The sequence below is a fragment of the Etheostoma cragini genome, chromosome 21 (genome assembly GCF_013103735.1).
Source record: "Etheostoma cragini isolate CJK2018 chromosome 21, CSU_Ecrag_1.0, whole genome shotgun sequence".
NCBI lineage: Eukaryota > Metazoa > Chordata > Actinopteri > Perciformes > Percidae > Etheostoma > Etheostoma cragini.
Window position 1 is genome coordinate 12,085,795 of NC_048427.1, and position 26,923 is coordinate 12,112,717.

The 26,923-nt window shown below is 40.0% G+C and overlaps 2 protein-coding genes across 4 annotated transcripts; both read left to right on the top strand.

Annotated features, from left to right (window-relative positions):
- The first annotated feature begins 181 nt into the window (after positions 1–181).
- Positions 182–8,761, top strand: pdpk1b (3-phosphoinositide dependent protein kinase 1b). Of its 2 annotated transcripts, XR_004655108.1 has the most exons (15): positions 182–376; positions 2,123–2,413; positions 2,628–2,670; positions 2,780–2,917; positions 3,054–3,198; positions 3,302–3,399; positions 3,522–3,597; positions 3,720–3,788; positions 3,994–4,090; positions 4,268–4,441; positions 4,697–4,914; positions 5,130–5,187; positions 6,164–6,316; positions 6,453–7,462; positions 7,581–8,761. XR_004655108.1 is itself a non-coding variant. In XM_034860975.1 (14 exons), exons 1-14 carry the CDS (start codon positions 353–355, stop codon positions 6,564–6,566), a joined length of 1,698 nt encoding a protein of 565 aa, XP_034716866.1. In that variant the 5' UTR covers positions 182–352; the 3' UTR covers positions 6,567–8,761. The 2 variants fall into 2 exon arrangements, 1 of the variants encoding a protein (XP_034716866.1); XM_034860975.1 differs by having other exon boundaries at positions 6,453–8,761.
- Positions 8,762–8,978: 217 nt separating this feature from the next.
- Positions 8,979–26,502, top strand: kctd5b (potassium channel tetramerization domain containing 5b). Of its 2 annotated transcripts, XM_034860983.1 has the most exons (7): positions 8,979–9,371; positions 17,166–17,274; positions 17,596–17,687; positions 17,806–17,901; positions 18,103–18,207; positions 21,740–21,865; positions 23,338–26,502. In XM_034860983.1, exons 1-7 carry the CDS (start codon positions 9,051–9,053, stop codon positions 23,365–23,367), a joined length of 879 nt encoding a protein of 292 aa, XP_034716874.1. In that variant the 5' UTR covers positions 8,979–9,050; the 3' UTR covers positions 23,368–26,502. The 2 variants fall into 2 exon arrangements, with proteins under 2 accessions (XP_034716874.1, XP_034716875.1); XM_034860984.1 differs by lacking the exon at positions 18,103–18,207 and having other exon boundaries at positions 8,992–9,371.
- The last annotated feature ends 421 nt before the right edge of the window (positions 26,503–26,923 follow it).

Consider the following 26,923-nt stretch of genomic DNA (forward strand, 5'->3'; position numbering starts at 1 on the left):
TGTTGGGATACACATGGTTTGATGGTTAAACGTAGACTTGTGGGCTTCTACACGTAAGTTGAAGCAGCCTTAGAAGTAAAAAATGTCTAAAAGACCAGCATAATTAGTGAATCTAAAATAGACTGTCGCAAACATAGTTTGTTGGCCACATTAACTGCGGTATTTGAATATCTACAAGTTCAGTGGGTTGTAAATGTGGCGAGGGGGCGGACACAGCGGGACTCTCCTCTGCTGTCCTGCGGTAACATTGTTGTGGAACGACGTCACAACTCGAAAATGAAGGCGCAGAGGCAGCCATTACTGGAGCTTCTCTAATTATTTTATTCCAAATAAATACTCGTGGAAAACTCCCATGGCAAGAGCTACAAGTCAGCTGGTAAGTGTTGCAACTTTAACACGAATAACAGTTCGAAGCCGGTGCTTGAAATTTACAATGTTGCGGCTGTTTGACAACAAATAGTTACGTCGGGCCTTCATCTAAAGAGCGGTGCTAGCCGCAAGAGATCGTTTAACGCTACGACTCACTAGCAACGTTAGCTCGCTAAGTTGGCTAACACATCACCTCATGTTTGCTACCTTAATCAGAGTTGACCAATCGTTATAAAGGGTTCCTTGAATTATGTGGTGGTGTTTTAGCATTTACTAGTGCTTGCTGTTAGTTTTATAGGATGAATGAGCAGTAGCATTAACGTTATCTGTTTGCTGATATTAGCTATCTAGCTAGCTAAACATGTTCGCGCTTTTGGACGCTGCTTCTGCTTGCTAACGATTTAACATTAGCTTTATTGGTTATAAGATAGCTTTTCAAGATTAACGTTTTGTTGTTCGATTGTCAACCCATTAACTTTCAAATTCCCATATTAATCTCGGCGCACTAACTTTGAACATTACTAATAAAAGTTGTGTGAAAAGGGTGTACGGGTTTGAAGTTACCTGGCTTGCTAACGTTAGCTAGCTAGCTAATTGACTGGCTGTTAGCGTTAAGTTTATAACTCGCTGTCAGTGATGGCCGGCATCATTTGACAAGGCATCAGGAGCTAACGTTAGCCTGCTAGCAGGTGCTAGTTAGCTAAGAAAGTTCGCACAGGCCTGTTGTTACCCAAGTAAACAGGGTTAGGTTATCGTTAGCTGACGTTTCTATCAACCATTACATGGTTGACCAACAGTAATGAATCAGTAGACAGTTACAGGACTAGTTGGCAACCATACAGTCAAGTCTGGATAAGGCAGCTAAATGGCCACACCTTGGTTTTGAATGAGAAGAAGCTAGGCCAACTGAACTAACTAACGTTAACTGACCTGTAAGCTGAGCAGCATCAGCACTAAGTGTTACAGTAGTTTAGTAAGTTAAAAATAACTTTAAATTCCAAGTTTGTTGGAAAGCACTACGTGTCGCTGTATGTAGCTAGGCTTTGAACCTCAATCATGTCATAGGAGTCTCGTCAGTGTTTGTTCGTGTTAGCTGCCATGTCAGTTTAAGCATGTGCCTACAAATTAGATGTGTTCATTTCAGCTGTGATACTAAGTAACGTTATAGCTCTCATATGAAAGCAGTAACTTTGACAGTTTTCACAACTTTAACAATTGAGGGTGTAACCACCAGGGTCAGAGTCGGCTTCTCAAATATTCGTTACATGTCCTTATCAATTCTAGACTTTGCTCCTCAAGTGGTCTCACTTGAAATTGTATATTTTAAGTTAATGTCCTACCAGGAGTATTAGGTGCAGTATATTTAAGTTGACAGCCTCAAAAAGTGCACCTACTCAATATGATCCAGATATTCTAAGCCCCATCTCTTCTAGTGTTATATACACTTTTGCTGAAATAGGTTGGTGTAATTGCTATATTCTAATATTTTATTACCAGCATATAGTTTCCTGATATAAACTTGTCAGCATCTTGATTGATAATCATAATGGAGGCATGATTCAGTAGTAGTTTTTGGGTGCCTTTTGACAGCTTTAGACTAGGTCTCCCATATTTCTCAAGAGAAAATACACTATTTAAACCACTTGTGGACATTGCTTCTTTTAATTTTCTTTAAAAACTTTTTTGAGACAAGAACTACAACAGCATCACCCTGCTGACTTATATATTCTCAATATTCCCTCTCCTGTTGCAGTATGATGTTGTGCCCATTCAGCCTAGCGTTGTCATCTGTTCCTGTTCGCATCCATCAATGGTAAGAAACCACCCTGACTCCTGCTCGCCACTTGCTATCCCGGGCGCAAGCAGTAGCCTCTGTCCCAGCATGGAGGGCTCAACCTCAGAGGCCCGTGCTGTAGGAGCGTCTGCCGGCAGCCAGGGCCCAGACCTCCGCACACAGCTGGCTGTCCAGGCCCCTCAGCCGCGTAAAAAAAAGCCAGAGGACTTCAGATTTGGCAAGATACTGGGAGAGGGCTCCTTCTCGACGGTATGTAACTTGCATTCCACTTAGCTTTTGAATTATACCTGGGAAGATGTTGCTACATGCTAGCATTCTTTTGATTAAGGTGCTTCGATGAGTCATCCTCAGTTCATTTGAGGGGAATTGACAGAACAGGCCCTAAGAGTTAACAAGATTTTCTCCAAAGTCTGTCAAGAAACTAACATGCCATGTTATATTTTTTCTTTTCTTTTATCCTAAGGTTGTCCTGGCAAGAGAGCAGGTAACAGGAAAAGAATATGCAAGTAAGTAAAAATTTAACAGCTTGGTGAATTATATTTTATTATCAAAATGTAAAGGTTGCTGGATGTATTTATACTATTATATCCTAACATTTTCTTTTCTCTCCTCCAGTTAAGATTTTAGAGAAGCGCCATATTATGAAGGAGAACAAAGCACAGTACGTGAAAAGGGAGAGGGATTTGATGTCAAATCTAGATCACCCATTCTTTGTCAAGCTGTACTTCACATTTCAAGATGATGAGAAATTGTGTATCCTTTAAAGGGTTTGTCATGGCATGTGGTATATTAACCACTTAATAGTTGTTTGGTGTCAAAAAAAATGTAGATGGTGTTTTTTAACAATTGATTTCTAGCTGTCACATTATTCCTTAACTAGCTTTCTTAGATTTTGGTCTCAGCTACGCTAAGAATGGAGAGCTCCTGAAATACATTCGCAAAATTGGTTCTTTTGATGAGACCTGTACTAGATTCTACTCAGCTGAAATAGTTAGCGCTCTAGAATACTTACACAATAAGGGGATAATACACAGGTAAGACTCTGTTTGCTTTAATCCTTTTTTCGTTATATAATTTTCAAATTCTGTCAAGTGTTTATTATTCCCATAAATTACATGGTGGTTCATATCATTTCAGAGATCTGAAACCAGAGAATATTCTTCTGAGTGAAGAAATGCACATCCAGATAACAGATTTTGGGACGGCAAAACAGTTATCATCAGACAGTAAACAAGGTACAACCGTAGTCCTGATTTTACTTGTACTTCTCAGTATAACATTTTACAGCATTTTACTTTCTGTAAGCAGTACGGGGTTATTCAAGCCTTTTTATTATTTTCTTTGCATTGTTTGGCAGCGAGAGCAAACTCCTTTGTTGGAACAGCACAGTATGTGTCTCCAGAGCTGCTAACGGAGAAATCAGCCTGCAAGAGGTATGAGGTTTGGACATCATGGAACTGAGTCATGTGCTAATCATTGGTCTGTTTTTATGTTTGTCAGATAAGGTTGGCATCACATTTGTAACTTAATTCCTCTATCTGTTTCCTTTTTTTAGCTCTGACCTCTGGGCCTTGGGATGTATTATCTATCAGCTGGTGGCTGGTTTACCACCGTTCAGAGCTGGGTAAGTAAGGGGATGTTGTTGGCACATCTCAGTTAATTGTCATTATTTCATGCTTTAATAATGGCTGATTATGTAGTGTTTGTTTGGTTGACGTTTAATGTTAAATATTATTTTAAGTCCAAAAAAATGCTATTGCCCCAACAAAACTGCTCTAGAGACATATCCCTAACCTGTTTGTTTTTTTCTTTTGTTTCATTCATTGTAGAAATGAGTACCTAATATTCCAGAAGATAATAAAGCTGGAGTATGAATTCCCGGAGAAATTCTTTCCCAAAGCCAAGGATCTTGTCAAACAGCTTTTGGTAGGTGGTCAACAACTGTGATCCGTGTATGTAAGATCCAATAAATGTTTCTTATATCTGTGGGGACATTAAGTAAATAATAAATATATATTTGGTAGTCAGCTGGTGTTGGTTATTTGCAGGGCTTTTCTAATGAATGGAAACACATGTTTCATCTGTTTCTGTTTTCCCCGTTAGTCACTGGACCCTTCGAAGCGGATTGGGTGTGAAGAGATGGGAGGGTACGACCCTTTAAGGCGGCACCCCTTCTTCGACATTATCTCCTGGAGTGACCTACACCGACAGACACCCCCCAAGCTCACCCCCTACCTGCCAGCCATGTCTGAGGATGATGAGGATTGCTATGGAAACGTAAGATATTTTATGAAGGTCTAGGTCTGTTTTTATTTATTTATTTCCCCTTTTTTTTTGGTCTGTTTGCTTATTCATGGGAAAACTTAGGTCACGCCTAACTTTTGGAGAAATTGATCTCCCCCCCCCCCCCCCCCCCCCCCCCCCCCCCCCCCCCCCCCCCCCCCCCCCCCCCCCCAACCCTAAACATACCAAACCAAATCTACAACCAAACCTCACTATACTTTTTCTCTATTGTCTCATTTCCAAACTTAGTACGATGACCTCCTGAGCCAGTTCAGCAACATGCAGGTGGCCCAGTCCAGCTCGTCCCACTCCCTGTCGCCACATGAATCCACGCCCCCACAGAGGTCCAGCAGCAACATTGAGCAGTACATCCACGACCTGGACAATAACTCTTTTGAGCTGGACCTGCAGTTCACTGAAGAAGAGAAGCAGCTATTGTTGGACAAACAGACCATTGGAAACCCATGGTAACCCCCCTCCAATGTTTTAACCTGTTAATCTTTGTGTATTAAAGTGCTGGTCATCGTTTTATTTAAATTTGAATAATTCTTGTATTAAAGTCTTTCTCATATCTTTTAAATGTGGCACAAAATTAAATTATAATGTTAATTTGTTGAGGAAAAATGAATGTTTGAGGGAAAAGGAGCGGGTCTCAGTAATCTGCTGTTGCTTATTTACACAGGCACCAGTTTGTGGAGAATAACCTGATCCTGAAGATGGGCCCAGTGGATAAACGAAAGGTGTGAGAATTCTAGGCCATGTAATTGAGGTTTTTATAATACTTGTATGTATTTGTATGTTGTTGTGTTGTAATATATGAAGGTTGTACAGAAGACTTTTTTTTTTTTTTTTTTTTACTTCCACTGAGTAGTATTAAAAGCTACGGCATAAGTGGGGGTGGCTGCACGTGAAAACAGTTGAGAAAAAGGAAAGAAATGAAGCGGGAGTTGATGTGACTTTGCTTTGTTGCAAGACACAGTCACCTATTGTTATTGCAGTTCAGCGCTTGTGTTTTTTTTTCAATCTTCATAGTGTTTCAAAATTTTGTTGCAGTGATGTTTCCTGTTTACAGTAAAGTTAGTGGGACTGTCACATATGGACTGACGAGTCTGATCTCCGGTTACATGGTTGACGCTGGTTTGCTTTTCTCCAAAAGTTGAATCGGTCTAACTTTTTGCTGCAGACATTCAAAATAAATGGAAAGACCCGCGTTTTTGCTGGACTGTTTGACAAGTGGTGACCGACGTCGTGTTTGTGAATGAATGCTTAGCCACCCAATGCCTCATTCGAGCATTAGAGTTGTGAACGTTTGTTCTATCCTTGCCTTTTATAAAATCTGCATTTAAAAAAATAATCCTAATCCCAAAATTAAAAATCAAATACCTACCTTTCAAAAAAAATATTCAAATAGAAGCCCTATTATATATTTTAAAATGACATTGGTATTTTAAACCTTTTTTTAAAGTTAAATCTTTCTGAAGATGAAGAATCTTCACCAGTTAGACTATACAGTAGCTGTGTTTGTAGTAAAATGTGAACAGGTTTTCTTGTTAAGGTTGGCTCAGTATAAATGAAGTCACCTCCCATAGTATTCCTCTGACTTCTAACATAGGATGTACAGGGGAATTCCTTGCTGTGCTGAGGAAAGTCTCATTGGCTTCATTGCCCCCTTTGTTGGTGAAGTGATGTCTTGAGACATGTGGCATTCCATTGCAGGGTCTGTTTGCTAGACGGAGACAGCTGCTTCTTACTGAGGGACCACACCTGTACTACGTGGATCCTGTAAACAAGGTCCTGAAAGGGGAGATTCCTTGGTCCCTAGAGCTACGCCCTGAGGCCAAGAACTTTAAAACCTTCTTTGTTCATACGGTACACAACTATTTATCTGTCTGTCCAGCATTTTCCTCCATCCGCATGTTGATACTTGCCCACTGATTACGGTTTCTCTTCAAATGTGGTTTACTCTTTTAATCGTTTCTGTTTTCATTTTGTGTGATGTTTGCAGCCTAACCGAACTTACTATTTGATGGACCCCAGCGGAAATGCTGACAGATGGTGCAAGAAGATCCAGGAAGTGTGGAGAAAGATCTATCAAAAGCACCAAAACCCTGGCCTATAGGAGCACAGTTCCTCATGTGGCCACCTCTTTAGCTCTGAGGCCAATCACTGAGCAGAGTAACACCCTCTTTAGTGCCCTTCATCACCGCAATGTAAACGAACTCTTAGAGACGCTGGCATCTAGACCTTGTTTGTTTTCCTGAGTAGAACCATGGGAGAAATACAACTTTGGATTCAGGGTTGCTTTGCTTGTTCTTTGTGCTCTCTGTGAGGCTTCTATTGCATTTTTCCATGTATGGATGATAAGACTGCCACCATGCACATCTGCTTTTTGTACATTCTGCAGGGGAGAAGAAAAGGGCAAGCTTGTCCTGTAGAGTGACTCAAGCTTGGGTACCGCTAGGACTATCTCAAATGCAAGGACTGGTTTCCTGCTTCAATGATACCATAACACAAAAACTAGCTTTTGTGAACCAGAGCCTATCCTGATATTTTAATTAAACCATATCATAATCTTACATCGTACATGCAAGCTGTTGTCAGGTCCCACTTCTAAAGCATATACTCCATGGCATATACTGTAAGCTGATTCAGTCTCACACGTTTAACAAACTCAAATCCTATATATATTTTTGTCTACGCCCAAATGTCCCCACGGTATTTGAGTTTTTTTATTCTCTTGGTACTTGTTTATTGAAGTTCAATTAAGGTCTCAATGTAACAAAGCAGAGTGCCAGTCTGCAGTGAGACATGGGTCTGAATCAGTCTCTGTATAAGTGTGAGCCTTCCATGGCTGTTACTGAGGATGTATTGCTAACGGGGCGGGTGAACATGCCACTAGCTTGAACTTCCTAATCATAACTTGCTTATCTTTCCTGCATGGCCAGGTTTGTAGCTCAGCCTTGTCCGCTTCTCTCTCTCCCAGGGCACTGGAGATATAGTTTATCAAGTTTAAAGGTGGGTATTTTTGACTGCATTGGCAACCATAGCAAATATTATTGGATGATTTGGCTGTTCTGTACCATTCACTGGCTATTTCTTTGTGGTGTGAATTCTTCAATTTCTTTTTCGGTAGGATAGTCGGCTCATCTTCAGTACGTCCTATTGAAAACTAAATCTTATGTGCTGACCACCCTATGCTGAACAGAAAACCTTCATCAACAGTGATACATACACATACTATCATTCTCTGAAGCAATCACAGTAAAGCTGTTGTCCCTGGACAAGATGGCAGAACTGCCTCATCTGGTTCATTGGCCATCTTATTTTTTTTCCCTTTTTTTCCTTCTGACGTTTGGCCCAATAGAAATTAAAGCGATTGATTTAACTTGTGCTCTTGTTTTAGCAATATGTATTATCATAATGCTTTTAATTTTTGTCATATTACCTTAAGGTCCTTTCCAAAGGTCCTCTTCCTTCAGCTGAGTCTGTGTGTGCAGTGTGTGACTGGAGTATAGGTGAATAGGACCCTCTGGCCCTGGGGCCCGGGGCTCGATGTGGTTGGATGTCAGTTAAAAGATATCTGTCTGATCCAAATAACCGATGAAATTGCTGTATCTGTCTATAAAGTTGAGGAAGCACTAGAGAAGTGTTTTCCTCTAGTGAGGAAAAATGTTTGAATCAAGTCGATGGCAGTCGGTTACATTGTGTATGGAATACTCTACCTGGCTTGTAACTGACTAGAACTGTGATGTACAGATGATGTATTATTAAAATCTGAAGCAAGTAATGCAATGATATTAGAATACAGTTTTTGTATTTTTATTCTTGTATAAGGTTATTTGATGGCTGTTGTTTAGCCTCTAGTTCATTCTGTGTTATTTAAATTCTAATATATGAATCATATTTGGATTGAAGTCATGTTCAGGGGCCATGTTGTGTATGTATTGAGATGTAAAGCCTTTGAATGTGAATAATTATTGTAAACTATAATATTTTACAGCTTTTTTCTTACTATATCATACATTTTCTATTTGCTCAGTGATTTAATCATATTCTGATAATTTAATGAATCTGTTCATTCTCTCTCTGATTATTTGTGCGCTAGGTCAGTAGTTGTTGAATGATGAATTTTCCACTTAATGCTTGGTAGTCCAGTAATTAAAGCATGTAGGGATTTAGGCATACAAATAAAGCCATGTGTCCTGTCTTCTGTTAACGACCACAGTCATGACACAGTAGAGGCAGCAGCATTCAGTGGCAATGACATCTCGCATTTTGCAGCATGTAAATAAAGGACCGGCCCATTATCAGTGATGTTTGTGTCGTGGAAATTACTTTAACATATACTATATTGCAGACAACTTAAAGCTGGTTGGTCTCGAGTTTGTTGAAACGTGAAAAAAAATATACTGTAAATATGAATAGGGTGTTTGACACCATAAATTACATTTTCCACTCGCTATGACATTTCCAGGCTGTCGTTACCAAGTGATCATTGTTCCATGAAGCATCTGCGATCAAGCTGGGGAGACCTCTTTCTCTGGAATAATTTATGCAAGTGACTATCAGTGCTGCTGGTGAAGTGGGTTGGTAGGAGTGGCTGATGCGCTGGCAGCCTGCTTTGCATGAAGTTAGTGGCTGCAGCTTGGATATTTCCTGTCAGCCACACACAGCCGAGGCGAGGGCGGAGGAGAGGAGAGGGATGGCAGAGAACAGCTCCGAGACAAGCAGCGCCGTTCACCGGAGATGTTTGGCCCATTCTCCGGTGGACAGAAATATTTCAGCCGGTGTCGGGGCATCGAAATGGATTCGATTAAACGTCGGCGGGACGTATTTTTTAACAACAAGACAGACGCTGTGTAGAGATCCAAAATCATTTCTGTACAGACTGAGCCAAGCTGACCCCGAGCTCGACTCCGACAAGGTAAATGCTAAGCTAGTTAGCCCTGTAGTTAGGAGCGCAGTCGGTTAACTCCATTTTATTTCCCAATTAGTTAAAGTCGTTCATATATGCTTATTGTATTGCTAGGCAATAGGGGAGGCTGGCGGCTGTGCGTACCAGCTTGTTTAATTAGGTCCCCAGTTTTGTGAAAAATCTGTGTTTATTATTTATACTTGTCGCTAACTATTTTTTTTGTGGCTAACTAGCCTTAGCACGCTGTTCTAGCTAGATTCCGACAGTCACCACATGACATCCGATCTTGGTGCTAGTTTTTTGTGTGTAGCTGGCTTGTTACGATCATTTGATTAGATACAAAGTTGCTAGGTCCTGCGGTTTCCTAAACGTGTGGTTTAAAGTGTTGCATAAACAATAGTAAAGGGGTTAACCGTTTTTATAGTTTTTCTATTGATAATATCAAGTCTCCACAATAGATGGAAACTTTCCCCATCTGAGGCCGTTGCATGGCGCTACACTCATCCAGCTAGAGGTGCTGTGTCAAGTATTGACAGCAACGGGATGTAGCATAATATTGTGATATCGAAAATGTATTGCAAAAGCAAAAATACAAAGTATAGTTTTATAAGATGGTTATTCTTTTTTTCTGGTACATCCCAGGTTTCTAATGTCTACTAGCGTTATTGCTATAATTAACTTCCCAAATGATCTACACATAAAAGGCTTCATTGCGCGATCAATTTGTTTTTCCCCTCTCTCTCTCTTGGGGTTAGTCTGTTACTTGGCTTCTTTTGCTTTGCAATAATCATTCTCTGAGCTGGTGGTCAGGCTCCCATAATGAGCACATAAGTCATTGCCAAGTGGGGTGAGGTGCTGCAGACAACTGAGAGCTGGGGATTAAGTCACTCATCTGCCTGAATGGCCTCAATGCTGAGAGAGAGAGAGAGAGAGAGAGAGAGGTGTATATGCTCAGCTTTTCATTGTTCATTGTACTGCCCCATTATCCATTGTTTTCATCTACTTGCACATTTTAATCTTCACCCATGCCCTCCGTCACTCATCTCGTATTTTCATGCAAATATCTTTATCTCTGAATAATCAGCTTACTTTTGACAGTTTATCCTCCCATGAGCAACGGATCAGTCCATCTCAATCCCTGGTCTTAAGTGTGTATCAGACTCTGAAGCCATTACCGTACCTCTTTTCAGATAGCTTCCAGTAAAGGACCGGTTATTACTGGCTATTATTTCACTTTCTTTTGTGTCTAGAACAATATACGTTGACATGATTTCATCTTATCTGCTACTGAGCCAAGAAGGCCATGTTTTTGGCATAACAACCTTGCATGTGAATGCAAAGTCCAGCAGAGTAACAGATCATTGAAGAGCTCTGTTTTTGGGCAAATGCAGTATTGTTTCCTAGCCAAGGAAATGAGTGGTTCAGTTCTCTCAGTCACACAGGCAGACGTGCTTCAGCAGGACTCTTGAGGAGAACTGCATTATTCATGTTGTTGACTAGAGCCTGTTTTGCACATTGGTGTAGATCAGGGAGGAAGTAGATGAAGTGCTGTCACGTGCACAGCCATAACAGAAGATGTGTCTTTGTATTTATAAATATTCTTATTAAAAATGTTATCCTAATTTCTAATTGACGTGCTACTCATTCGTGTCACTCTAGAGAGATATTTTTATAATTGTTAAAATTTTGGAACTAATTGACTATACATAGTGTATATATATATATATATATTACAAGGTATTGCTCAAAATAATCAATTGTCCAATCATCGAGCCGAGAGTTGCACATCAATAGGCATCTACCCCTTTGGGAAACTCCTGCTCTCAAATGGCTCAGCTCAGGACCACTCAAGTAAAGACCCAGCCTTCTAGCTTTGAGAGCTCCATCAATTTTTCAAGCACCCAATCACAAACTATTCTTGTTCTTTTCATATTTATATCCATTTGCTGCTCAAAGAAATCCTCTCCGCAGCATGTGTGAGAGAAATATGGCTGCGTTTACTGCCGTATTCAACTTGTATGTCAAGCCTGAGCACACTGGGAGGCAACGTAAATATTTAACGGTGATATCTTGGTCTCATCCTGCTCTGTCTTCCTGCAGTAAGTGCTCAAATAGGACACTGCAGAGTAGTATTGGCGATTGGTTATGATAAGGTGTTAAGTACGTATTACACACCAAAGTCGGTCATTGATGAGACTAATCATTTCACTGCCAGCCTGTTTTTTTTTATTGCAATACACATTTCTTGTTCTACCAGGATCAACTTCCGGTTGCAGTGATTTCTTGGCTTGCCAGCTTAGCTGTGAAGCTACCTCTCATCATGAAAGCAAAGCTTTTAGGGGACCAAAAAGGGAGCTGTTAATTTTCTGCAGTCAGCACGGCTCCATCATAAATTGTTCTGCAAAACGCACTGATGGTGTTTTGCCACGCCGAGTTTAAAATGGTAAAAATGGAGAAGTTCCTCCCAGCCTTGGTGAAAGGGTAAACTCAATTAAATGCACAGTGTTAAATATCTTGATATATAAGGGTTTCACACAATATAGCCTGGATGCAATGTGCGTGTATTATTTAAAAGATGAAAGCCTATTTGACTATGCCATTACCGCTTGTACTCCAGAGGGACTCCTGGCTCCTGCTCTACAAGGATCAGACTTCCACTTGGCTAAGTAGCTACAGTCACATGACTCAGAACATCTACTGCAACATCTTTAAGCGGTGTTTTTGCAGTGGGCTTGTACTCCAGCTTGACTGCAGTGAAGGCAGAGCAGTATAATCATTAGTATAAAATAAATTCTTTTTTCTTCCTGGTCTTAACAAATTGGAATCACTTCGCTGCTGTTGCGGCTTATTCATTTAAAATTGATCTGGTTCATTATTTGAAAGTCTTTATGGAATTTAGCAGGTAATGTACCCACACCTGTCTGGCTTGTATTGGTGAATTGTTCCATGCAAAGGTTTGGTGTACACCCAGTGTTGTACATACATGCTGTGACTTGTTAATTTATTTGAATTAGGATTAATTTTCAGTGTTAAATGTCTCTGCAAAAAGCCTTATTGTACATCACATGCTTGAAGGCTGGGTCAATGGTATTTCCTGTTTGGAGGATATGTATTGTGTGTAGGAGAAGAAAGATAAGGGTAATACTCTACACTTCCCCTTGCTGTGAAGCTCATCCTTCTAATTAGCTTTTGTTTACCTTCATTTTAAGCTATCTTCAGTTTGAATTCAGTCATGGTTAGGCCTGCTTTCACTTGACTCGTGTTACTGTAAGCGCACAAGGCTTTACACGTTCAGTGTTTTTGCAAGGCAAAAACCACGAAACCCCATGAAGCATGCCTGACCTACACTGAGCTGACCTATTTTTGGTGGTTATTGTAGGCGGTGTTGACATTTGTCAGTGTATTTGTTGATTATCATCTGTTGTCATTTGGTTTATGCGGTTGGCTGTGTCCCATGATGTAGGTCTTGCATTTTTGTTTATGTTTTGTTTTTCTTCAGGATTTTAACTAAAACCTTATTCATAGATGATAAGCTAGTTTCGTTCATATTTACCAAGATGGTGAACGTTTTGAGTTTCAAGCATTCTACATCAAATCTTAATCCTCTCTTTTTTTCTGCCCATCTACAGTACATCCCTACAGCCCTATTCCCTTGCTGTCACAGACTCCTCTGCTTGTCGCCCAGTGCTCCCAAGCCTGGGCGCCCAGAGACACAGCCTTTTGTGTTTTAATTAAATACACTGCCCCCTTTGTGTACATGGGCCCGTATATCAGAGCCCACATAATCCTCTTTCTCTTCACTGGGCCACTGTCACCCCAAGTCCCCCATGTCCACCCAGAGGACCCGCAACAGGCTTGTCAGCACAACAGGCCAGGAAGCAGAAGGTTTACACAAGTGTTGAGTGCACGTAGGGCAGCTTTGAGTGTTTGATCAGTGGGAGTGTTTTGAGGCAGTATACAATAGTTTATCTATCTAAACAAGTGAGATGTATCTCTATGTATGACGTATCAGACGCCACACACAGAACGCTTAACAGCAGCGGGAGGTGGAGGTGGGCACCGCCTTTGACCCCAGTGCAGTTTTGCCTGCTTCCAACGTTACATCCAGCGTTGATTGCTGAATATATCAAACTAACTTTCTTCACTTTCGTGGAGCAAGCATGCACAGCTGTTACGGTTGGGCAGGGGAGCTACATAACGCTGGGTTTTCAGTTTCTATTATTATTATTATGCTAAGATTAAATAAAAATTATAAACCATTTGCCAACACTAAATATCAAACAAAAGCCAGCCACTATATTGTATTAAGCTGCCGTAAGCTGTAGCCTACATTCACCACTTTGAACCAGAGGCAGAACATAACGTAATCTCAGAGATTATTCTCTGAGATTACAGTGCATACTTCAACGTGAACTGTCAAGCCGCTAAACCTGTACGGAAATTAACACCTGCTCAAGTGTTAACTTTGTTAACGGTTCATACGACACGAGACAACACCGTCTCTCTCTCGCTCTCATGATTTAAATTCTGAATCTGCCATGTTCTCTTGTCAGGTAAATATAGCAGAACCATGTCTTCCTCTGATGTAGAAGTACCCGACACTGTAAGTCAGTAGTAGGCTATACAATGGAGTTGCGGTCAGGGGTCCTTCTGAAAGTAATTTTGGGGTAAAATTTGGTTTTGAAGAATTCCACAAGCAACAATTCCACCGGCCAAAAAATCGGCTCGTTCCAAACAGGCAATTTTTCAATGGGCTGTATACATGACCAAGGGGAAAATGTGGAGTGAAAATTAAACAGAATAAAGGTATAAACAGGAATTTTATTTTAACTTCCACCTCTGCTTTACTTGCTGTAGCGGGTCAGAATTCCTGCTGAGCTAAAAGGTTGATCGTGGATAATAAGGGAATGATAACAATGGTGCTCTGTTGCGGGCCAATCAAGTTTCAGGGTTGCACTGTAGAAAAGAAAACTAAATGTACAAGAGAGAGACTCATTTTTGATAGGATCAAAGAAAAAAAATGCTGATGCCCACAAGGTTTGTGAACCGTTACCGTTTTACGGTACGTAAAATTATCCTTTTTTTTTGGCATTGTAACTCACTGGGATTTAAACAGACTGCGTGCATGCGTGCGTGCAATCTCAGATAATGAAATTTGCCACGGTTTTATTTAACGTGAACCTATCTTCGGCATTACTGACATAATTGGGTTGTGACCCAAAAAAGTACCAAAATTCGGTACCCAACCGTAATGCTCATAGAAGCTTGACCTTTTTTGCTAAAATAATACATTTTATTTAAAGGCGCCTTTCTCTGAACTCAAGGACACCATTCAGGAGTACATCAGACATTTTAAAAACAGCAAAATTAGTATACAACAATAACAGAAGCATAGCAATAGATATTTAAGTGGAATAGGCAGTTTTAAACAGATTTATTTTGAGTTGTGATTTGAAATGGGGGAATGAATTGATGTTTCTAAAAAAAAAATCAACCATTACTAAGGGTGTGGTTTGAATGTGGCGAGTTTAGCAACTTTGGCCTCGTGTGGTTCCTTCACACTGGGCCCGCCTGTGCTCAAACTTTAGTGACTATGGAAATGTAAGAAACTGACACACGGCAATAAGACCAGAATAGAGCTTCATTGGGCTCCAGCGGGATATGTTTGCATAGGAATTGAGGTCAACCAGCCAGGGGGGTTCAGATTCATTACAAAAAGAAAATGTACTGGGACCTTTTCTCATTATTGGAAAGATTAATGGGTTTTTGAGTTAAACTTGTCTCTGGGTGAAGACGAGGCAACTATAAAATGTACTTTTATTGTCAGTTACCGTAACGTAGTTTTAGGAATAGTCCACTTCTAAACAATTCTTTTAACTACTCTAACCCAAAACCGGTTTCCATTTGCATTCTCACTGGCCAAGTGGCAAATAGGAACTGGTTGGAGGGGAGGGGTAAGGGAGTGACACAAGCACGGCAACAGTCTTTATAGCGTTAATATCAGAAAACAAATACACCAAAAAAAAGTATGCACGAAATCTAATGTGTATATAGCCTATGTCAAAATGTTTGCGTGCGTGCGACGGACAGCCAGCTTGTGGAGTTAAACTCCGAAAAGTCAGTTAACCACAGGTTCCCATTGTCCGGTAGGATGGACATGTGTTATATTTAACGATCCGCCCACGGCGAAATAAAAGCCTCTTATTTACGAGAGTGGTCTGAGAGACCTCCAGTTTACAGCAGGGTCTCCGAGCATGGCTGCCCTGTGGATGAGCTAGCACCTCCGGCAGGCGTTAGCCGGCTGTCGCGTCACTTTATGAAGCAAATTGTCAATTCCACAACGAGTTTCGCAAATACAGCCTACATTCAAAATCAGTTCATGTCTTGCTTAAACGTTCTCAGAAGTGAATTTTGTGATAAATAAGAAGAATATAGTTTTTTTTTTAAATTGTCCCGTTGTCTGTCTGTCTGTACTGGAAACCCGACTCTCGTTGACCTAGGTTCCTATGCGGAAAAGGGAACAGGGAAAAGACCCGGCCCTGAAGTAGGAGCTGAAAGAGTTACAGAAACTGCTTTCAGAGGAACTTAAAAATCCCAAAATTGGTCCAGTTGAAACACGAGCAAAAAAAGGTTTCTTGGAATGTTATGTTCTAAGAACTGGAAGAATCCCTCCGGTCAGAAAGCGACTATTTATTTAGCAAAATTCATTCTCTGCACCCATCCCTCAAGGGAGCAGTGGGCAGCCATTCACAGCACCCGTGGACCAACTCCAAAACTGAGCCAGTGCCTTGATCAAGGGCATTGATGGAAGAAACCCACGCTAACATGGGGAGGACCTACATACTCCACACAGAAAGGCCACAAACGGCCTGGATTTGGACCCAGAGCCTTCCTGCCGGGGGGGCCACAGTGCTAACTAACTATTGGGCCAGCATGCAACTGTGAATGTGGTCTTGATTGTTCCCTTGGCTGTTTTGAGTTTGCTCATGGCCTGCAGTAATTGACAATTTTGCACCGACCAGCAATGCTGTTTATTTGCCAACATTGCTTCTAAAGCAATATGGAATACAAATAGTCAACCGATGCAAAGTCAAGGCCCTGTGGCGTTTAAGAATTAGCATAAAATTAGCTAAACCCCTGTCCTCCGTGCTGGGTGTATTACTAAATGCTGTGAATGTTTAACTGCTGTTCAGACTCCTATTAAGTGTCAGGCCAACTATGTAGGAGACCAGACTAGGCTAATTGTCGGTTGTAAGCCAAGGGGCTTTCTCTTAGTCCCCTTGGTGAATTCAGCTTGCTGTTCCAAAATCTTTTTATATTCTGCTCTAATTGTTTTAGCCGCGTCTCCCTCCACAAGATAAAACGGTCTAATCGCAGTACTTACAGAAATAGGGGAATACCCAGCGGTTGTGATGAAATCAAGATCAAACCCATGGCCTGTGGGAAAACTTAAGTGATATCCCAAAGCAGTCGTACATGTGCGCATGTCCCCTCAACCCCTGTAGTGATTATCAGCACAGGAGCTGACATCATGAGTTTTCTCTTACAAGTTTTATTTACTGATCCTCCTTGTCTTTTGTTAAAAGGTACACACATTTTGGAAAATACAAGTGTTGAATGAGAGGATTTGAAATCGCCTTTTTTCTCTGTGTACACTGCTTTGCCTGTACTGGATGCACACAATATCCATGTGGGTTTGACCAGAAACGGGCAAATTTCCTAAATGTTGAACTTTTTCTTCAACTTAAAAACTCTTGAAAGTCAATACAGTGTTACTCTATTAATCTCATCCTCCTTTTTCAGGATGAAACTGGTGCCTATCTCATAGACAGAGACCCCACATACTTTGGGCCAGTGCTTAACTACTTGAGGCATGGCAAACTGGTGCTCAACAGGGACTTGGCAGAGGAAGGTAATATGTCTGTGGAATATAAGATGAACTGTAAGAAATGTTTTCTATAGCACACACAAATTGGTAACAAACTTGTAAATATTGTTTGTCCATATTTGAGTTTATTATTGTTGATTGTTGTAAAAGGCAATGTGATGGCAATGGTTGCAAAGAATTTAGGGTAATCTATCTGAACTGCCTATAGGTCATTCAAGTATAGATTTCAACCCATTACACTCACATCTCAGCAAAACCCTAAAGTAGATGCCATTGTTAGTAGTAGCAAGATAAGTCTGCCTTAAAAGCTAAAGTCTTTCTTTCTTTTATTTTTACTGTTTTTAGGTGTGCTGGAAGAAGCCGAATTCTACAACATCACTTCATTAATAAAGCTCCTCAAGGACAAGATCAGGGAACGCGACTGTAAAACATCACAGGTACACAAAGTTCCATTAAAATAGATTTCTTCGTGAATTTGATGCGTCCTATTAAATGAATTGTGTGTTATTTCTCCCTCTCCATCCCCTTTCTGTCATGTTTTTGTCGTCCTGTCAGGTTCCAGTGAAGCATGTGTACCGGGTGCTGCAGTGCCAGGAGGAGGAGCTGACACAGATGGTGTCTACCATGTCTGACGGCTGGAAGTTTGAACAGGTAAATTGCTTCCCGCAGAGTCTCAGCAGCAGAAATCCTCCTTTCATGTGCTTCACCGACCCCGCTATGCTCACATTGACCCAGAAAGTCCAATGCTCAATATTGGGAATGGCTAAAAAGCCAAAACAGCAAATCACATCTTTCTCAATGTCCGCATACGTGATCCGGACATCCCTTCTGTGCTCTGATTGGTTGTTGCAGCTTGTCAGTATAGGTTACGGGCGGGCCCACCAGTCAGAGTTTCTGCTGATTGTGTCAAGGGAGGTGAAGGGAGAGGAGTCTGCTAAGCCAAACAACAGCGGAGAGGTGTGTCTAACAAATTTCTGTCCACGGGCCGGTCACTGCATGGTCCCCTTGTTGTCCACACACAACCCGTTGGCCATTGTTTGTAGATAAATAGCTGTTTGTCATTTTGAGTTGATTCTTTTCAGTGTTCATTTGTACTGCTTGCTTACCACTGAGGCTAAGGGCGTTTTCACACCTGTAGTTTGTTTACTTTGGTCCGAATCAGTTGGTGAGTGTGCAAACTCGTCCACTCCTCTTAATAGTCGGATGTGTCTGGAGGGCGGAGCAAGAAAGTAAATACAGGAAGAATGTCCTGTGTTCTGGACTAGTGCATATTTTGGCATCTCCATGGTTAAACCAGCTTATTTTATTAAAATGATCAGACATTGTTTCGCGAGAGACGTTACTACGTCCGCTCCGGTCACCGAGACTTCGCTCAGCCGGCTGCGCGGAGATGCGAGTGACGGACTGGAAGCTTGACATCAGTCTATTTCTGGGATAGAAACACTGCAAGCTGCTACAGTTTGCTGCTCTGCTGCATCGCAGGTTGCTAAACACACATGACTACAGGAGACGTTTGCTCAGGCTTGCGGAGTATAGTCGGTGGGGTTCGAGTACAGATACATCGCATTCACCACAAACCGCTCCATAGTTTGATTGACAGCGGACCGAGACCAACTCTTCAAGCAGGTCCGACTGCGCTAGTTTGGTCCGCTTTTGGTGCGCACAAGAGTTCAATTGCTGCGTTCTCACCTGTCCAAGCGAACTGCACCAGCGGTGCAAACAAACTCTAGTTTGATTCAACCAAACTCAACGAGACAGGTGTGAAAGCGCCCTAAAAGAACATGACACCTTTTTTTTTCTGATCTGTGATTTTGTGTTATGTTATTTTGTTATTCATACTGCATTCACACTTTTAAGGCCTGTCAACAGATTTGTGTTGTGCTGTGATATATAGCCACTTGGCTGTTATGGGGGCTGTGCTGTAATATAATGCTTGTTGTTTAGAGGTGAAATATTGTTTTATCTTCCCAGCAAGCAATTTACCTTGTCAGTGAAACAGATTCAAACATTTAGATTGATTAGTCCAAGTTTCCATGAGAGGTTGTGTTCAGCTGGAGCTGCCAAAAGATAAAATTGGTGCCTCCAGGATCTCAAAGATTTTGATGTTTTTAGATTGTTGCTGCCCAAAATGCTTGATGTTGCGGGAGCTTTTGAAAAGATTTTTTTTTTTTTTTTTTTGTATAGTTCTTTAAAAGTAAAAAGGAAACTTATTTTGGGCAGATTATAACTACTCTAGACTTAGTTTTCCTTGGACCTTACCAAAATGGCTAAGGTTGCTGCAAATGTTGGTATAATATGAAAATGGCTGGTGAATTTAAGACAAAAAATTATAATTTATTTAATGAATCAAATTTGAACATGTCTGTCAGTGGCTTGTTGATCTTTACATTGTTAATTTAATAATTTCCTATCCTGGCCTGGGACACACATTCATTGGGTTTGATAAAGGACATATTGGACCTTAACTCATCATTGCACTTACAATAACGAGCGTAGCTGTCCTCAATTTAGATAATCCTGTACGTCTCATTTCCGTTTTTTCCTGCATTCACCATGTGTTTGTTTGTGTGCGGGCGTTGTTGTAGTGTGTTTTTATGTGTGAATGAATCTCTCTGAGACAAAAGATGACTGGATCTCCCAGAGAGCTGAAATCTCTAATCTCCTCACACAAGTCAGATGGAAACTTCTAGATCACTACTTATGCAAAGCCTTAAGCGGCCGTCAGCCCAGGAGAGTCTTTTGGGGAGATAAGCTTTAGTGACCTACTGCTTTTTAAAGACTCCCATTAATACGGAGCGAATTTGTTGAAGTGTATTTTACCCAGAAAGTCTTAGGATTTGGTACATGTTGAGTTTTTAGCAGCATGACAAGTGGAATCCACAGTAGCTAGTTGAGATTATTTGGTCTTCTTTTGCTGTGTTTTGATGCCTAATGTGAGAGAGATTGCTTAACAACAACAAGTCTCCGGCAGCAGTGGCTAATGAGGCGATGCATGTCTGAACATGCACACCTGGGTACAGACAGTATACTTGTAGCCTGCAGTGTACGCACACTTGAATGTTCAACCGTAAAAAGAAGGTAATCAGGAACAGAAATTGCTCTGTTTTTATTCTCATGTTTTTTTCAAGGTGTGCATGAGGTTTGTTTATAAAGATCTTATTGATATCATTCCTTTTTATTTATCCTCTTGTCTTTTATTCAATCTGACATGACTTGGAACAGGAAAAATAGAATATTGCCATGCTTGTTGTATTTAAAGATGCCATGTGTGGGATGTTCTCTGACCAATTCTTTTTCCTGACGGACATATTCAGTGCTCAAATAAAAAATGCCACTTGTTTAAAGCAGTAGCGTCACTGATGTTTTCATTTGGTTGAATTTGGGTTCTGTACTCCATTCCCTCTAAATCCCTGAGGTAGACTGGTGAGCCATGCAGCTGAAGAGTTGGCAGACAAATGAAGTAGAGTTGTAGAAAGCTGTTCATAGTATTTATTATTGATTTCATTTAATATGGCAGTTAAAGCACCAGAGAAAACCCTATATGCGTCATCATTATCATGGTTCTACTAACAAATCTTAAGTCCCAGAGCTAAAACATGGAACCGCTGTTACTGATGGGAGTGACCTACTTTGTGGTTTTCCCTCTTTTTTATTTGCTTTGTAGGAGATCCTGTAGATTTCAACACTTGACTTCCTGGATTCAGTTTAAACAAGCCTGGTCCTATCAAGTGAAATCCACCGTTCCCCGCCTTCGATTTTTCCTCCAGCATGTTTGCTTCCTGTGGTCAAGTCCTTGCACTTGTATTCAGTGACTTCCTGCTGGTTATCTTTTTCTGTCTGTGGCAACTTTGCGCTATTTCTTTTATGATCATAAAATTGTTTTTGTGGACCATTCATTTTATTTCTGTGTAATTACTTTAACTAATTTTTCCGTTCGCCCTTGTGGATTTCAATGCTGGCATTTCTGCAGGTCTTGAAAATACATTGCATTTCATAGATGTAATGACTTACAATGTCACACGTTTCTATGTACCCAGAAACCTTTGAAATAGGTTTTATATCTGCTATGTTCTCTTGTTGTATTACTTTAAATTTGGGTTGGCCTAGTGGTCTCAGTGAACCATGTAATTGTGCTACCATGACATGCTGAGTTTAAATCTCCCCAAGGAACTTGATGGCATCCCCACTGTATTCCATATTATGTGGTCTATTAAAGACAGGGTTACACAGACCATACTTAGATTAGTCTGGACGAACTGTTTGGATCTATGTCTAATTAATGAAACTCCACAATAATATATAGAGAAGAAGAAATTTGAGTTGCATGAACCTGTACACCCCCTGTGCTCTTTGATTGGTTGTCAACCTCCTTATTTAATTTCTTTTGTTCCCCTGCCTCTGTTTTCCCACTGTGAGTTACCCAGTTTTTGCCTCAACTTTCCATCTAAGGCCAGTTCTATCTCTGTGCTCTGCTCTCGTGTCTCTCTAGCTGGTCAGCATAGGCTCATCTTACAACTACGGAAACGAAGACCAAGCTGAGTTCCTGTGCGTAGTATCCAAGGAGCTGCACAATCAATCATATGGGACAAACAGTGAGCCCAGTGAGAAGGCCAAGGTAAGTGTGTGAGTGGGCGGAGAGGCTAGGTTTGAAAATCCATCCTCAGCAAACACTTGTGAATGATGGCCTGTGCTGGATGTTTTTAAATGAACCGCATTTATGAACATGCCGACGGGACTGAAAGCACCTCTAGTTTATTGATGAGAAAGCACTATGAAAGAGAACATTGTGAATATTCAGTCCCACAGTTAAAAAACCGCCTGCCTGTAAAACCACAAGTGATCAAAAGAAGATAAAACGTATGAAGTAAAGCAAAGCAGACATAACTTCGACCTTTTGTAACTCTGTACTCTAGATTCAAACATGCAAAACTTAAATTTTTATGCTGACGACTAGACCACCCAAAGGTGTCTCTTAACAGCGTTTCTACTTGTTAGCTTTGACCTGACATCAAATTATCAAGTGCTTTGGGTGTGAAGCAGGAGGCACGCCCTGGGAAATTTGAACTCCCATCAGCTTGCCCCCCCCCCCGGGACCCACTCCTTAAAGGCAGCTGCACATGAAGAAGCACACCGTTAAATTTGTATTCATGCTAGTGTTTATTTTGATAGAAAGATTCCACACTACCAGTTGTTAGTGGTACTCTCTTTTGAACATTAATCCATTAGTTTCATTTTTCTCACCGCTATTCATTTCCATCATTTTACTGGCATGGCTTTCTTGTCTTCTTCTGTGGTGACATGCATGCAAGCATGTTGCTCAGAGCTCGGATGAAGAGACTTATTATAAAATGAATTACTCTGGTTAGGTTTGAGCACTTATGACTCACGCTCCACTGCTCGTAGTTGGTAGTAATGTTATATTATGATCAGTGGCAAAATTAGATTTGCAAATCACATATTATATCAATATTGACCAACTTGACAAAATGTCTTACCAGCATAATTGTTTATTTTTCGGTTATATCTTAGCCTTAATCCAAAAATGTTAGTTTTTCAGTACAAAGAATCATTAGTAGGTTAATTTAAATGTGTTGTTACTGCAGTAAAAGTGACAATTTGTCTTGTGACAAGGCATAGGCATTTATATCGGCCAACCCTAATCTCACTTGAATTGTGGTTTAAACCCCTGAGGATATTGCAGTGTGTTTTTTTTTGTTTGTTTTTTATCTTTACTGAACCAGAGCTAGGTGATGTTAGTTTCATGTCTTTCTAGTACCAAAGTTGATTCCACCTGACAAGCTTTTCTGCTTTATGAGCTCACCCAGAATGTGCTCTACAACCACTTACTGCATAGTCTCTAGCACAATGCTTTAATTTTCCTCACTTGTGCAGGCGTTTCCTTTTTCCCTGCACGTTATCCAAAAACTCGTATCCATACGAGTGGTCCTGGTTGGGAGAGTAAACACTGTAGCAGGAAGTCCAACCAGCTAATAAAGAGACTATGAATACTGAAAAATAGATATTAACAGTATTACATGACTCTCAGGGCGTGTTGTTCATTCTATTATTTTTCGTTGGTCTCTGCAGATCCTTCAGGAAAGGGGTTCCCGGATGTGAAGAGGACTCAGTATTATGAGCTCCAGGTGTTATGATGCAAACATATCATCTTTGTGGAAGAACGTTTGGCACAATGGAGATTTGAAGAGGGGGGGTGTGAATTTGTTTTGCGTTTTCCCTCCTTTGTTTTTATTTCTTGATGTAAATAAGTCTGTTTACTGACAATGTGCCTGTACATTTAAACTGGACCTTTTTTTTTTTCTTTTCAATTAGCGGCAAGTTTTTTTGTTTTTGTTTTTGTTTTTAATTGAAAGTAAGGAATTGCAACGACAAATGTTCTATGCTATAACATATGGCCGCTGTCATACGAGGCCAATGATTCACTCAGGGTCATCAGCTAAGTTATATCTTCCATCCTCCAAGTCAAGGGTTTGCTAACAGATCAATCGGGACGGTCTTTGTAACTACAAAGTATCAAACCTTAAAATCATTGTTTAAAGATGTTAAGAAGGGAATTTAGCATTTATTTAGCGCATGTTAAAGAGTTGGGCTATTAAGTGTGAAGATCACCCCAAATAACAAATCGATCAAATATTTTCCAAACCGTTCTACTGAGATTTGTGATCATGAGGATCACAGCTATAAAACACACATTTTCAGATGCATTTGAAACGTTTTACATTGATTCAGAAATCTTTTTTCTGTTTCTATTCACTGTCAAAAAACACACAAATCTTAATATTCTCCGATCACAATGAAAACTGAACAAATAAACGGCAGTGATTTGATACTGTTGGTAAAGAGGAAATAGGTAATTTCTCACTTGTAGAGCTTTTATTGGTGATGAGGTGATCTGTAATGAGCATATAAAAGTCCCATTTTCCACATAGACTAAATAAGATAGCTCAAGAGATGCAACAGAATATCTGCCTTATACGGTGATCAAAGATGCTTCTTTATTGGCTTTCTCGGCTTGAGAAGTAAACGTGTTGCTAGTATAGCTTTGTGTGGCGCCCTGTACTCTTATCTCGCAACACAACCGCCCACAGGTGTGAGCTGTGGAATTAAATAATTGTTTTCACGAAGTTCACTTCTCTGTAATTTAAAGATAAAACTTTAAAAGTACACATTCAAAATGTTGTTTCAAAGTAAGATTTCTGTCACTTCTGCAAATGTTTAGTGGGTTAAATGTTCTACCAAAAATTCTACCAAGATTAGACATTTTTGTTAACTCCTCATGTTCATAAGTCAAAAGTTAATTGCCCAAATAGTCCAAGTTTTTTTTTTAAATGGGATTTTTATTTTACAGTGATGTTATTTAAAATCCGGTGTCCTGCTTTCTGTAAGGAAAAACTTTTTTTTTGTCCACTAACTTCTGAATTTTCTTAAACTGATTTCTATGTTTGAGGGAACATTTATGTTTAAGATCTTTTTGAGGTGAAATATTTTTGGTGTGAGAGGTTTGGGGAACGGAACTGTTTAAGGCAGTGGTGAAGGACTTTTCTGTTCATATCCTGAGGATTTTGTTTTGATGTAAATAATCCAAATTCAATATTAATATTTAACTCTTAAAAAAAAACTGCACGTTTTGTACACTGTATAGAAAACACAACTTGGAACGGAAGTTGTTTATACTGGATCTTTAAAAATGAGAAAATTTTGACAATGTTTACTTCAGTTTTGCATTGTTTGTACAGAACTCTAGAGATTTAGGATGGAAAGAGCTGATGCTGAACACGGTGTCTTTCACTGATAACATGCCTGAAACTGGTTTTGATAACCAATAACAAAGCTATACTTGGCTGGCTATGAAGTTGACTGTTACATTTAAAAAAAAATTGTTTTCCTGCATTGCGATAGATTCTTTTAAGCTTTTTGAATTGTGTAGATTTCGTACACAGCATTACAAGCACTACAGTGGAAAACATCACTGTGCACATTGCTTAAAGGCCTGTAATGTTAATGTAAATACTGCCTTTTAGAACACTTTTTTTTTTTTTTTTTTAATATAAAGAATTTTTTTTTGGTTGGATTTGTGGTTTTCGTAGGTTGGATATTTCATTCACTAATATTCCTGTAGTTTTGCCTTTTTCCCAATGACCAAAATCCAATGTTTTATGAGTATTGTACACATTGATCTTAGTGTCAGGGATGAGTAAACTTTTCTTAATGCTGGCACACTTTGTGTATATACATAGACTTGTTAACATCACGAAACCCTCCGTTAACTTAACTGTACACGTACACTTGACTAAAACAATTTTTATATTGTCGGGGAAACAAGTATGGATGCATGTTTTTGATATAGATATACACACAAACACATAAGGGCTTTTAAAGTGCAAAATTTGACATCTGTAAAGAGGTTCAATCAAAGTAGACTGGATTTCCTGCCAGAGTTAGGCTATGTTTACATTTGCTATAGTGTTCTGAAGCCTTCCAATTATGTACTGTCTTGCACTCCCTCACACATTAACGTTTGTCTGCCTTGTGTGACTGCACCAATGGCACCTACTACTCCCCACTCCACATGAACTGATCTTCACACAGACGTGCTAACTAATAAGTTACTCCATCCACTTCTGACAGCCTATACTAGAGCGTTGCAGACAATCTTGCTTTCCACCCACTTTGATGGCAGAGTAACTCACTTTTAATAGTATAAAACCTAACCTGCGTTGCCTCAGAGCAAAGGTTTTTTTGGGTCTTCTTTTGAGACTTTTATTTTTTATTATCTGCAATGAGATTTTTGAGTGTTTTTGTGTTTTGATTTGCTGGGTTCAGTTGTAACTTCATTTGATAAACTCTTATCTGAGGTGTTTTACCCCTCTTCTTTAGCAGCTGCATTTCCTTTAATGCCCTTCACAAAATGGCATCGATAATCATTTCATGTGATGGACAAACGTATCAAATCTGTAGCCTAATACAAGTGCCCAGTTTGTTTTGCATTCAAGTCATAAGCCACAGACCACTGTAATGCATAATTGAAGATGGAAGATCACACTTGTACTCAGAGGAATAAATGTCATTTTTCCTCAATCTAGCAATTACATCGATGAATACAGTTTTCATATCACTACATAGATCACTATTCTATATGATCTTATGCAATGTTAAAAATGTACGAACTGAAGTTAAGGGGATAGATCTATATGGTATTGCATTAGGTAAACCCAATAAAAATGTTGTCATTCATGTGTGTTTACGTTTTTTTATTGAAGTTTTTTGTTGTTGTTGGGATCGGCCAGTGAAAATGATTATTTTTAATTGCTCCGTTGCATACACAATAACACCCACGATTAGCTGAGTACAAGTAACCGTAAGTCATTTCTACAAATGCTTTTTTCCCCCTTCCAAATCCTAATTTCTGATAAATAGCGACCTCTTGTGTCACTTCCTCAAAACACGTTGCTATGGTTTAGTTGCCTAGAAACGTGCCTGTTTAAATGTAGACGATCTTTTTTTAATTCGTTTTAATTACGCGGGATTATAAAATAAAATGTTCCATACAGCCATAAATCTCAGTCATCTAAACTATTTAGTTATTGTACACATGTAATTTGTCAAATGTAGTCTATTGGGTTAACGAGCTCGTCTGGGCAAAGATGTTATATAA

Coding starts and splice junctions, on each gene's coding strand:
- pdpk1b (XM_034860975.1), top strand. CDS start 353: ATGGCAAGAGCTACAAGTCAGCTG. Junction 3,199..3,301: donor AATAAGGGGATAATACACAG/GTAAGACTCTGT, acceptor ATATCATTTCAG/AGATCTGAAACCAGAGAATA. Junction 4,915..5,129: donor CAGACCATTGGAAACCCATG/GTAACCCCCCTC, acceptor TTATTTACACAG/GCACCAGTTTGTGGAGAATA.
- kctd5b (XM_034860983.1), top strand. CDS start 9,051: ATGCGCTGGCAGCCTGCTTTGCATGAAGTTAGTGGCTGCAGCTTGGAT. Junction 17,275..17,595: donor CAGGGACTTGGCAGAGGAAG/GTAATATGTCTG, acceptor TACTGTTTTTAG/GTGTGCTGGAAGAAGCCGAA. Junction 21,866..23,337: donor AGCCCAGTGAGAAGGCCAAG/GTAAGTGTGTGA, acceptor TGGTCTCTGCAG/ATCCTTCAGGAAAGGGGTTC.